Source organism: Xenopus tropicalis, chromosome 3, assembly GCF_000004195.4.
Source record: "Xenopus tropicalis strain Nigerian chromosome 3, UCB_Xtro_10.0, whole genome shotgun sequence".
In the NCBI taxonomy this organism is placed as follows: Eukaryota; Metazoa; Chordata; class Amphibia; order Anura; family Pipidae; genus Xenopus; species Xenopus tropicalis.
Genome location: NC_030679.2, coordinates 108,981,879 through 108,995,339, shown reverse-complemented (window position 1 = coordinate 108,995,339; position 13,461 = coordinate 108,981,879). Strand labels below are relative to the sequence as shown.

General features: G+C 38.0%; 1 protein-coding gene across 1 annotated transcript; it reads right to left on the bottom strand.

Annotated features, from left to right (window-relative positions):
* Window positions 1-9,822: 9,822 nt before the first annotated feature.
* mespa (mesoderm posterior homolog A) lies at window positions 9,823-11,792 on the bottom strand. The gene is made up of 2 exons (NM_001045719.1): window positions 10,923-11,792; window positions 9,823-10,479 (listed from the first exon to the last, which is right to left on the bottom strand). The coding sequence occupies exons 1-2, from the start codon at window positions 11,760-11,762 to the stop codon at window positions 10,387-10,389; spliced, it is 933 nt and encodes a 310-aa protein (NP_001039184.1). The 5' UTR covers window positions 11,763-11,792; the 3' UTR covers window positions 9,823-10,386.
* Window positions 11,793-13,461: the final 1,669 nt, after the last annotated feature.

Below are 13,461 nucleotides of genomic sequence, written 5' to 3'. Positions count from 1 at the left end.
CTTGGCTTTTGGCACTTTGTCTGAGGAATGATGGTGGTGGGTTTATTATGACATGATGACTACTGACATGGGTAAACTGTGGTCTGTTACCAAGAGCAAACTTCATACATTGTAATATATTCATTTATATTTAATTTATAGGCATTTAATAAAACAAACATACAGTATCTCCCATTGTTATAAAAAGAGACACCATATTTACATATCTTGATCTTTACAATACATTGATTTTGTGACATGATGAGCAGATGCAGTTTAATGAGAAACTTATCTTGGTCTGTCTTCAGCAGTCTATGGGGAAATCTGGAGATACGTTATTTTCAGTTCTATCAAATCTGGAGCAATGTATTTTTTTTAACACAAAATCAATGGAGACCTTTGTCTGGTAAAATACTAATACTTTTTTCAAGCACCAAATATATGTTATATATATTTTTATACATTTTATGTGTGGCTGGGCGGCATGTTGCCCCACAATTTATGCTGTCCTAGGCCCGGGCCTCTGTGGCCTCACCACAAATCCAGGCTTGGTCATAACAGGCGGCAGGAGGAAGACACTAAGGGCAATTATACAGAACTGTAGGACCTTATGCAGAATGCTTGGGGCCTGGGGTTTTCCAGATTAGGGATCTTTTTACAAAATTTGGACCTGTATATTTCAAGTCAACTAAAAAATTATTTAAACAGTAGATAAATGCACAAGAATTGTTTTGCCTCCAGTAAGGATGAATTACATATTAGCTGGGATTAAGTACAGGGCACCGTTTTATTATTACAGAAAAAATGGAAATATGTTTTGAAAATTTGAATGATTTGATTAAAATGGAGTCTATGGGAGATGGTCTTCCTGTAATTCGGAGCTTTCAGGATAACGGGTCATTGGATAACAGATCCCATACCTGTACAGGTATCGGACCCCTTATCCAGAAACCCGTTATCCAGAAAGTTCTGAATTACAGAAAGGCCATCTCCCATAGACTCCATTTTAATTAAATAATTCACATTTTTAAAAATGATTTCCATTTTCTCTGTAATAATAAAACAGTATCTTGAACTTGATTCCAACCAAGATATAATTAGTCCTTATTGGAGCCAAAACAATCGTATTGGGTTTATTTACTGTTTATACAATTTTTTTAGCAGACTTAAGGTAAGAGATCTGAATTACGGAAAGACCCCTTATCCATAAAAACCCAAGGTCCCGAGCATTCTGGATAACGGGTCCCATACCTGTACTATGAATGTTGGTACTCGTACTCGTAATGAATGGGATTTTTCAGGCAATGGAGTATTAAATGAGTCCTTTAATTCCTCTGCACTACAGCAATGAATCATGATCCAAAGATGAAAGTAATATTTTAAAGTAAAATATAGATGCAATAAATCATAAAGCTAGTAAAATAATTTTGCTGAATTGCTGGTCCATTTTCTTCACCCACTTGGAAGTTCAAGTAGAAATTTGAAAAATGGACATGGTATAGAGATAATGGTGATAATGGAACATGCTTTCACACACCTTTATCAGTCTCTCAGCTGCACAAATATGCTTCATATAAACTTAACTGGCATTGGCTTAACAGTAGGTATAGCAGTTAACAGACTAGTAAAATCAAATTTCCATGTAAAATCACATATTCCCTGTGGCCCTTTGCCTGTTAACTTTGCTTGGAGGTGGCCGACTGGAAAATTACTATGTGCATCCTTAGTATGAATGCTGAGCTATTGCTGAGATATTCACTTGCCAAAATCATTTTACAAGCAGTGATTTAACAGACTCCAATAATCTGCTGCAGATTAGAAGAGTGATGATAGAAAAAAAACATTCAACACAATAAATAGACATATTAAGATTCCACAACAAGCAATTCACAAGTGCTTTAGGGCAGTGGCTTCAACCTTTCTTGAGTTACAGCATCCAGATCCTGGCACAGTATCGTGTTTGTTAGTGCTCTCATATTTTGCCCACCCCCTGAAAGCTGTAATCGCCCCTACACATATATATGTATATACTGCCTTCTTACCTAAGAGCGAGCTGGAAGCGGGAGGTGCGTGCAACAAGGCGGGTGGGCGCGGGGCCACTCAAAGCATTTTTCTGCAGGCATGCAGGTATGTCACTGCCCCCTGCTCTGCATTGCTTTTGTCTAACCGAGGAATAACAATAGGTAAAAAACCTTATGAAAATTTTTATAAACAAGTGTATTTTACACCATTTGTATATACCTCACATTTGCATTATTTTGCTAGTTTTATTTGCTGAATGAGGTAGTGCAAGTAAAGCCTCTCTGGCAAATTGTTTGTTTTAGCAGCAGAATACAGCCAACAGCCCCCTCTCCAACGGTATCACTGACCCAGCTTATCTGTGCCCCCATAGCATGTCCTGAAATACAAAGCTACTTAGCAATGTTGGCCACCACTTTTAGCTGTGCCCTTTGTTCCCAATGTCTATCTTGGTGATCGGCAAGCACATTGCATGCACCTCTGGAATCAAACTGGGATTTTGGGCAGAATGAATTCTTAACAGACAGTTTATACTATGTTAAGTGACCTATTAAAGGAAAATGAAAGGCTAAGTCACTTGGGGGTGCCAAAATATTAGGCACCCCCAAGTGACTTTAATCGCTTACCTTGTACCCCGGGCTGGTGCCCCTGTTAGGAGAAAACAGCACCAGCCTGGGGTAGATTGAGCGAGCGCTTCCTTCTTCCTCTTTCTTCTGCCAGCGAAATCCGTGGGCCGGCGCATGAGCAGTAGAGTGAAAAGCCGGCTTTCTTGTTAAAGTTCGGCTTTTCATTCTACTGCGCATGCATGCGTGTGCTACCCCGGGCTGGTGTGGTTCTCTTGTAACAGGGGCACCAGCCCGGGGTAAAAAGTAAGCGATTTAAGTCACTTGGGGGTGCTAACATTTTGGCCCCCCCAAGTGACTTAGCCTTTCCTTCTCCTTTAGAGAATCTTGCCAAACTGGAATATATATATCAATAAATATTGCCCTTTTACATTCTTTCCCTTACATTCTCCATTTAGTGATGGGCTGTGTGCGCCCTCAGAGATCACATGACCAGAAATAATGCAGCTCTAACTGTAACAGGAAGTAATGTGGGAGCAAAAGGCAGAACTCTGTCCATTCATTGGCTGATGTGGGTGATATGTATTTGTGCCTTGGCTTGTTTGTGTGCACTGTGAATCTTATGATCCCAGGAGGCGGCCCTTAATTCTTAAAATGGCAGTTTTCTATTTAGGAGTACCCAATAGTACATACTACTAAAACATTACATTTTTATGAAATTAGTTTATTTAGATGAAGCAGGGTTTTACATATGAGCTTGTTTATACAATATATTTATAGAGACCTACATTGTTTGGGGGTATAGATTTCATGAAGGTACATGAAGGTTAAAGAAGCTACATAGCCAAAGATGGTGGTGTGACTTTGCAGTTCTTTATGCACAATGGGCCACAGTTTTGTTGGGGCAAATTTGACTAATGTGTTTGGGGAGGTTGGATTGAGGATCTGTACACTGGCACGTAAACTAAAAATATATTGGAAGTTTTACTTCCCCTTCAACAGGAGACAACACCAAATATAACTCTGTAGTGCTGCATTCATCAACTGAGAGATGAGAAAGTAACTGAAATTTAATGGAATAAAGCTTGCAGTATACCATACTGGCCTTTAAAAGAGGCAGATAATCTCTCTCTGAAAAGCACAATCATAAGTACAAGGCAGCAGTATGGGTCACATGATGAATGGATAACAGGTATGGTGGGAAATCTGACAACTCTATCTCGGCCTTTGTCTCAACTAGGGATGTAGCGAACCTCAAAAAAAAAGTTCGCGAACCTGTTCGCGAACTTCCGCCGAAAATGGCGAATATTCGCGAACTTTGCGAACCCCATAGACTTCAATGGGAAGGCGAACTTTAAAACCTAGAAAAGCCATTTCTGGCCAGAAAACTGATTTTAAAGTTGTTTAAAGGGTGCCACGACCTGGACAGTGACATGCAGGAGGGGGATCAAGGGCAAAAACTTCTCTGAAAAATTGACACACGCCGTTTTTCGAAATGATCGGTAATTTTGCGACTTTTTCGTAATTTCCGGCGCTTTCGTAAAGTTATCGTAAGTTTTGCGACTTTTTCGGAGCATTCGTAACGTTATCGTAAGTTTTGCGACTTTTCCGGAGCATTCGTAAAGTTATCGTAAGTTTTGCGACTTTTTCGGAGCATTCGTAACGTTATCGTAAGTTTTGCGACTTTTTCGGAGCATTCGTAACGTTATCATAAGTTTTGCAACTTTTTCGGAGCATTCGTAACGTTATCGTAAGTTTTGCGACTTTTTCGGAGCAGTCGTAACGTTATCGTAAGTTTTGCGACTATTTCGGAGCATTCGTAACGTTATCGTAAGTTTTGCGATTTTTTCGGTGCCGGCGAACCCAAATTGCGAACATCACGAAAAGTTCGCGAATTTGCGGACTTGCAAACACCCGATGTTCGCGCGAATTAGTTTGCCGGCGAACAGTTCGCTACATCTCTAGTCTCAACTCCACAACTTTTGTGAATTTCTGCCCAATGGGTTATACACAAATTTGGTATGTTTCTGAAAAGCATTAATGGCAAACTATATAGGCAATCAGGTTGGTCAGTCAGTTGTAACCTTTACACTCTCTTTACTATATATTCATCCAGAGGCAGCCAACAGAAACTTCAAGCAGACTCGCAGCCAATGCAGTTCCTCATAATGATGCATCAAACACATTGATATCTTCCTGTATTAATATATATTCATTGTATGCACTGACCATAAATACATATAAATACATATAACCTTTTCCAGTAGAAACATTTCTTGTAGGCCGATAGTTACACTCATTTTCCTCCACTGTCAGTAGATGTCTTCTTGGCATTTGCACCTGCCTAGAGATGGAAATTCATAGCCCCAAGAAGGCAAACGAACCCTACGAAATAAAGGGCACAGGGGCCACAATGTTCTCATTCTGCTGTCATCTAATGAGAGTTAAGTAAAGAAAATGATATCCCAGTAAATATATAACTATACTCCTTACCCAAAGAGTCGAAAAAGGGTGTTTCAGGGGATAACCATGTGGTTTACAGTATATGATGCAAATCTGCTCTAGAGCATTAATTAAGTTATAAGTTGCTAGGAATTGATAGAACAGGTTACATACCAGACTAAAGATAAATGTGTATTTATTATGTTTGTGTGGAGGAATGTAGTGTTAATATATATTGTACTTGTTCAAGTGAGCTTGAATATGAGATTTGGATGCAGCTCAGGTTGGCTCTAAACTGACATCTGACAAACATTGATTATTGGAGGCATAACAAAGATTTGTCATTCAGTTTAACTCAATAGTTAGAATCTTGACAAACACAAGGGTGGAATGTGCATCAAACTTATTGAAATGCAGTAGGACAGAGATGCTCTGCAATTCAGTGCAAGCATTTTCATTTTGGAAGAAATCAAAGCGCTGTTATGCCACATAAGAGCAGAAATCGCTGGCTGATTGAGCCTTATCATGGAAAAAAAGAATATAGTTTTGGATTCATACCAAATATGTTTCAGTCATTTTATGATCATTCATACAAGACATGTACTGAAAAATGAAAACTTTGCTTTAATGCTGAAAACAGCTTGTATGTGTAGGGCTAAACAAAATGAGATTCATGAAATAAAAACCTTTACCAGCTGGCAATGGGGTGGGAAGTAACACAATCCCCAAGACTGATAACCACACGCAGACATTTTATTTCCAATTAGTGTTCATCTTGTGGTGGTTAAGTTCTCCAACATTTTAGCAAATTGAAATTGACTGCGGAGCATAATTTATTTTATTCTTAGAGGGGTGGTTTACCGTTATATTAACTTTTAGTATGTTATAGAATGCCCTTTTCCTATCAATGTTGCAATTGGTCTTCATTATTTATTTTTATTGTTTTTTTAATGATTTGCCTTCCTCTTCTTGATCCTTACAGCTTCCGAATGGGGGTCACTGAATCAAAAAACTATTGCTCTGTGAGCTTGCAATGTTATTATTCGCTTTATTTCTCAACTTCCTATTCAGTCACTCTCCTATTAATATTTCAGTATTATATTCAAACCACTGCCTGGTTGCTAAGATAAGCACGATCCTAGCAACCAGAAAGCTGCTGAAACTGGAGAGCTTCTAATCAAAAAGCAAAAATTGAAAAATATGCAGCCCTTTCATAATTTTTAATGTAATAATATGGTTTGGAACAATTACCTAAGCCTGGCCCCCTGTTCTCCTACTGCTTTTGGACACAAGTACTGAAGGGGCATGCAAGTTACCCCTTTATAGAGACCATGTAAACTCACCCCTGCCCATTGCAAATGGAAACTGTCCTCTGCATCTTGAGCCGGCATAGGCATTAAATACAGGGCTCCCTTTTGTCAGTCTGGAAGCACAAATAGCAGGTAAAAGAAAGTCACAATGTACCTTTTCAGCAATTTAAATGGCTTTATATTCCATATCTAAAATGAATAATGGGATATTAGAAGTCACAAGGAGTTCCATGACTGTATAAAGTAATAAAGCCTCAGGCCAAGGTTTTTTTTATACAGGTCATCAAACTTCAAGGTGGCTTCTAATATTCTTGTAGTTTTTAACAGGGGTACGTGTTTTTTTTTTTATAATACACTAATACACTGTTTTAGGAGTTATGTGACTCAAACAAGGCCACCCTTAGTTGAGGAAGAAGAGGGACCTCTACTGCCAGAAGCCCCATAGCAGGGGTGGGGCACAGAGAGACACCAAGGTCCTTTTCAAAGGGTACATAAGGGTGAGGGTTTGTAAGGCAGTTGTAGGGTTTGGGAAGATCATGGGTGTAATGGAGCATGGATGGGTGGACTGGGCCTGTGACAAGTTGTGCAGTTTAATGAGCTGGGAATTGTTTTTAAATGTGACTTAAGTCTAGGTAGTATGCAGGGCCCGTCATGACTGATGGTGGGCTAATATTGGGGCCCCTTGGGGGAAGGGCCCTGCTAAGTAGTATGGAGCCCCATGATTTCTGATTTTTGAACATTACTAACTGCAACAGATGACATCACTAAGCAACATTTCTAAGAATATAATTTACAGGATATTTATGTATTTTAAATATATGCATATATGTTTTTTTCTAAGGTTCGTTCTGCTTGCCATTGACTGACAATGACAATTTTCCTATATAGAAATATTGCAACGATCTTCTGCTCATCACGTATGTGTTTGCTGCTTCACCTTCTCAATTTGTAGTTTCGTCATGTCATTTTCTTCTCCCAGCACCTTAATTAGCTGTCTCCCCTTCTCCGTTACCTATTTGCAGCCATCTAGCAGATTACTTTTTATTTCAACTTCCTTCCTGGCTTGACAGTTACATTTTTTTATAGAGCACCGAGGTCACCATGGTGTGAATGTGCATCTTTATCAATGATGTCTGCTTTCCTTAGCAATTATTTTAGCTGGAGTCATTTACATCACATTTCAACTCAACATTCAGCTAATATTCAAACATGTCTTTGGATTTTGTCCTTGTAATTTGTGTCTCGATGATAGATAGAGCTGATTCTGATCAGCAACAATGCTATGGTGCTGAGCGCCTAATTAAAAGGTATCCTGCGGAGTGCTCTCAATCAGGTATTGCCCTGCGAATGCAAATAATCTCAAATGGTGACACACCAGAATATTGTAGATAAAGTAACAAAGCTTAAAAAGTTCTTGTAACCATACCAACCAATCAGCAGCTAACATTACTTATCATTTCTGAAATGAAACATCTAATTGCTATGGTTACTAGACCTTGGTCTGTAATTATATTAGCCTAATAGTTTATTAGTACAAACTGTGTTCCCAGCCCACAAATGTCACTGGCACTGGTAGATGACATTTTTAACCATGTTTTATCATCTGCAATCTGATTACAGGATTGTCTTTTAAATCGGCTCTCTAACCTGGCACATATGTTGAGATGGTTGGGCAGTATGGCTTAAAATTGCCCGCTCAGCCAAATCTGGTCATAACTCACCTTGCCTGTGGGATTTTCCCAGAATCAGCAGAGCTGGATTGGAGCTGGAAAGGATTATCTTTTTTAATTGAAATATTGTGTTTCTAACGTCTAAGGTTGCCAACTGACTGGTCGGTAAAAATGATTCCTGATGCCAAAGTTATTAATAGGAAAAAAGGATAAAAATATAGGAAGGCCAGTATTTTTTGTCAGAAACCCTACTAACATCACAGTGTTTGTATGCAGTTCAGCCAGCAGCAGGTAGAATGTGGCACTGCAAGCAAAATCCAACTTTTTTTTTTAGGGAGGCTAACGATGGGCCATACATAAACTGACCTAAAGCTAATGTGAGACTTAGTGGATTCGTTGCTGGATTAAAAATAAACCCGCTGACTTCCAGGGATATTGTGGAAAAGTGTTTGGTGGGATGGCTTTTTTCACCCTAAAATGCTTAGGATGCAAAAGTATTTATAAATGCACTTCTGTAAGGAGAATATATAGTATATACAGGTATGGGATCCCTTATCTGGAAACCCATTATCCAGAAAGCTCTGAATTATGGAAAGCCTGTCTCTCATAGACTCCATTTTAATCAAATAATTCAGATTTTTAAGATTGATTCCTTTTTCTCTGTAATAATAAAACAGTACCTTGTACTTGATCCCAACTAAGATATAATTAATCTTTATTGGAGGCAAAAGTCGGGTTTGACTAATGGTTTATTGATTTTTTAGTAGACTTAAGGTATGGAGATCCAAATTATGGAAAGACCCCTTATCCGGAATACCCTTGGTCCAGAGCATTCTGGATAACGGATCCTATACCTGTATATACAGTATGTATATATATATATACACACATACAAGTATGGGATCCCTTATCCGGAGACCTGTTATCCAGAAAGTTCTGCATTATGGAAAGGCTGTCTCTCATAGACTCCATTATAAGCAAATAATTCTAATTTTTAAAAATTATTTCTTTTTTCTCTGTAATTATAAAACAGTACCTTGTACTTGATTCTAACTAAGATATAATTGATATTTATTGGAGGCAAAACAGTCCAATTGGGTTTATTCAATATTTAAACGATTTTTACCAGACTTAAGTTATAGAGATCTAAATTACGGAAAGATCCCTTATCCGGAAAACCCCAGGTCCTGAGCATTCTGGATAACAGGTCCCATACCTGTATATATATGTAATATAGAGATGACTATGATATTATAATATGTGGATTGCTTTTTTTTTCTTAAAAAGCCTAATTTAGCAATTCTGGTAATATAAAAAACCCCAAATCATGGGGGCACAAAGCTAAAATGTACAGGTTTCCTTATGCACTAAACTAATCCCCAGCTATACCTAAACTATGCTGAGGGGCTGTTGCGACCATTACACAAAGCTGCTATTACCCACAATCCCATTTCTTGTTTCACAGGTGCCTCATTAGCAGAGTGTATTTTATTATACATAATGAAACACATTTTCCTAAAATAGGGTCCTTTAAAGTAATTTTTCTTTTTTTCTGCCCTTGTTTGGCTGCAACAGTGGCATGACTAAGAGAAATTACAATTTTCAAAATTAATCTCTTTTTTTTCCAGCACTTTACTGAACATAACTCGCTATTTTCAGATGCAAATAGAAACCTGCACTTAGATGACAGTATCACTGAAACAGCAGAGACAGCTCAAATATCTTTCAAAAGTGGCCACAATTAAGGAAACTAGAGCTGTTTGTTTTTAGAACAGAACCAGGTACATGTAATTTGCAGCCATTACCTATTGTTTCACACAAAGCACTAAGAAACCGAGATTCTTTTAGAAGACAGTATATTTAATGCCATAGCCTTTCAATAATATATAGTAGAATGTAACAATATATAGCTTTTAGGATACAAGTATATGCATGTACAAAATATAATATATATATATAATATTCAGAAGTGAAAGAAATCTATATAAAAATCCAATTTAAACTGTGGTGATTGCTTTGTCACTGGCACACTGACACCGGATACTGATAACAGCATGAATCTAAGATGGCAGCCGCCTGCACATTATATATGTGACACATGTGGAGGTATGGGATGCTGTATTGTAAATATCCAAAACATGTACATACCCTAATGGCAAAAATATTGTCTACTGACAGATATGAAAAAATATAGCTCAACATACATCAATAGGACATTTAAAATAAATATATTTTGTACTTTCAGTTCATATTTACAATTAATATTTTACCGACGCATAAAAGTCTCTGTTTTTTACAGTTAAATAATATAAACTCTATATGTATATATATATTAATGTATAGATATTTTGCACAAGAAGAGATTCAATTTAAGTATATAAGTACAATATCAATAAGACATGATTAATATGCAAGATGCTGAACTGTTTCGGGTGGCTGAAATGATGTCCACAGATCTTTCTGTTGCAGTTCATCCCACATGTCATCAATGAAATTCTGGAAAAAAAAAAAAATATATTTTAAAATATAGTTCATATTTAAGATTCACATATTAACTCAAGTTCCTATATTACTGCCTGGGTAAAGCACTAAGGCTAATAAAGCAAAGATGTAGTAACTGATGTAACAAACGGAAGCATTTTGTGATTTAAGCTAAAACATAAGCCCTACCCAGAACACACAGTAGTATTTTATGCTTAAGTACTAAGAGCTGTGAAATTTCATACTTCCCAGCTGTGGCCGGCTAAAGTTTCTGGGAAACACAGTACTGAATATATGTAAGGCAGTCCTGGTTTAATGCATGCTACCATAAAAACTAATTCTATTGTACTCTCTGAATATCCCCCCCACTAGATCATAATCTTTCATTACTATTATTTCATGCTATTAGCAAAAGAAAAGTTAATATTTTAGGAAAATGATAGAGAAATCTTACATACCTGACAAAATCCCTGGTCTGGAGAAATAGGTGAGGGTATGGTGAAGTCCTCTTTTGTATCTATGCTGTTGACTGGTTCAGAGGCCAGCGCACAAGAGGAGAAAGATTTCATGTGATCACCCAGATCTGAAGCTTTGCCGTCAGTGGCCCATCTGGCTGGCTGTTGAAATTCTTGCTCTTGTGCTTCAAGGATGTTTTGCTCAGGAAACAGTCTTGGAGAACTTGAGAAATAGGGCAAGTTTACAGTCTCTGAAGAATGTGGCCTGGCTTCTGAGCATAGATTGTGCTGTCTGTCTTGGCAACAACACAGACCAATATGGCACATGTTGGACCTTCTCATCTCTTCCTCTCTTCTCTTGATCAAAGTCTCCTCATCAAGGCCAAGAACCTCAGAAAGGTGGGATATATAACGGATGGTGAGGCGCAGTGTCTCAATTTTTGTTAAGGTTTTGCCAATTGGAGCCACAGCTGGAGGCAAGTACCTTCTCAGGTTCTGGAGAGCAGAGGACAAATTTCTCATTCTCATCTTCTCCCTCTCGCTGGCACTGTTTCTCACTCGGTCATACACTTTCCGGTTCCTCTGGTCCTTCTTTGTAGAAGTGTCTTGTGGCTTGCTTTTCAGCTTTTCCATCTGAGTAAAAGCTGTATGAATGCTGCCGTAAGCCTCATTAGCAAAGGCACAGGATGGATAGGGAGGTGAAAACCCAGATGAATCAATGGATGAAGCTGGAGACAAGCTACAGTAGCCTTCAGAATCAGGGTAGCCCCATTGCTGCAGTGGGTTACACTGTTGAGGTGAAAGACTCTGGTTTAAGTGTAGCTTTGTTGGAGAGAAATCCATGTTGTCTGCAGGACTTTGTGCTCCTCTTGACTGTGACTGCTGAAATGCTGGAAAGAGCAGAGCAGCCCTGGTTTTATCTGGAATCCGAAGGTGTGAATTGTCACCTTCGCTGGCACCATCAACACATCAAAGCCTCCTGCCGCTGAGCGGGGGGTCCTGGGAAAGAAGGACTTCTAGGAGTATGAAGTGTGTATTTTCACCCTCAAGAAAATGAAGTAAAAAAAAGAATGCTGAGGCCATTTCTAGATGTGGGAAATATGCAGTAAAAACATTTCATTAGCTAACCAAATAGAGAAAGGAGGCAAATCAGAATCACCAGTGGTAACAAACTCATTTATTCCCCTAATAAACAAATATATACAGTACTTTTAGACAATGTGTGAGAAGATGCCATCTAAGCTAAAATTTAATTTTATTTCTCTTATATGAAGGACAGTTGTCTATAAAGTGATTTTTGTGGAGGAGTAACCCTATTGGGTAAATGGCTCATCTATCTTTCTATATTAATGTGACAATGTTATCTGGATATTTGGATTGATAAAATAGTAGTTTATTTATTTGATTGAAAAGTGAATGTGTAATCAGTTAGGAGAATCCAGGATACTTGTCTTTCTACACTTAAACCAACCAGTCTATAACCAGTTTATCCATTCTGGAAGTATCCGATTTATAGCAAGATATTATATGAATCCCTTAACATTTGTCTTTGCAATCAAATGTACAGAACTACTACTAGGTCCTTGATAAAGCTGTTAAATATGAAAGATCCTGTCGGGCCAGAAGGATGCGTTGTGGGTAGCGAATACAATATGAACAGTAATAGATATTGGTTTCACAGGTGCCTGACAGTTATACTAGTACAGGTCTGTGCAATATGTTGGTGCTATATAAATTTATGTTGATAATAACAATACCAGGGTTAATCCACTATATGCTGTTCTCAACATTGCCATGACTCTAATACATGCTACTTAACATTAGTACAGTAGAGTATGCAGGATATTCAGAGCTCAAACACAAACACATTCTTTCATTGTTGGCTTTATTATCACTATAAGACTTTCATGTATATGGAAATACATTAATATAAGGAGTCCAACAAGTTCCTTAGGAGAGATTGTGTTTGCTGTACAGAACTACAGGGGGGCTGATGGGAGTTGTAATTCACCATCAGCTGGAGGGACACATTCAAGACAAGTGTGATGTAAATATATTTATATAATAATAATTACTACACAAAGTAACAATATGTAAGTTGTACTTTTACTTATTAATGACCCCTCCTTTGCCCTCTGAAATGCCCTAAACCTGATCCTGCAGCTGTCCTCATTTTCCCATCTTTTCTTGACCCGAGCACAAGCCAATTCCCTGAAGCTTGTAACATTTGGGTGCGAAGTGTGCCAAAAGGTGACAAACTTTGTCACCTAATGAGTAGGGGCCCTGAGGGACATGAGCTCTTTGTTCACTTAATTTAGTTGAATGAGTTTGAGCTTAATGAGGTTCCCATGCTGAATCCTGTCCCTAGCTAAATATATCTGATAGTTTTTAGATATTTTAATAGTTCTGATATGTTTTTGAAATTATTAAGTCTGACTTCACAAATTGTATTTCAAGCATAAACATAATATCAGTTATTTATTAATAGACAAACCAAGCTGCCTTTACTCTGTAGAGTATTATTTAGATTGTCAGTGAATGC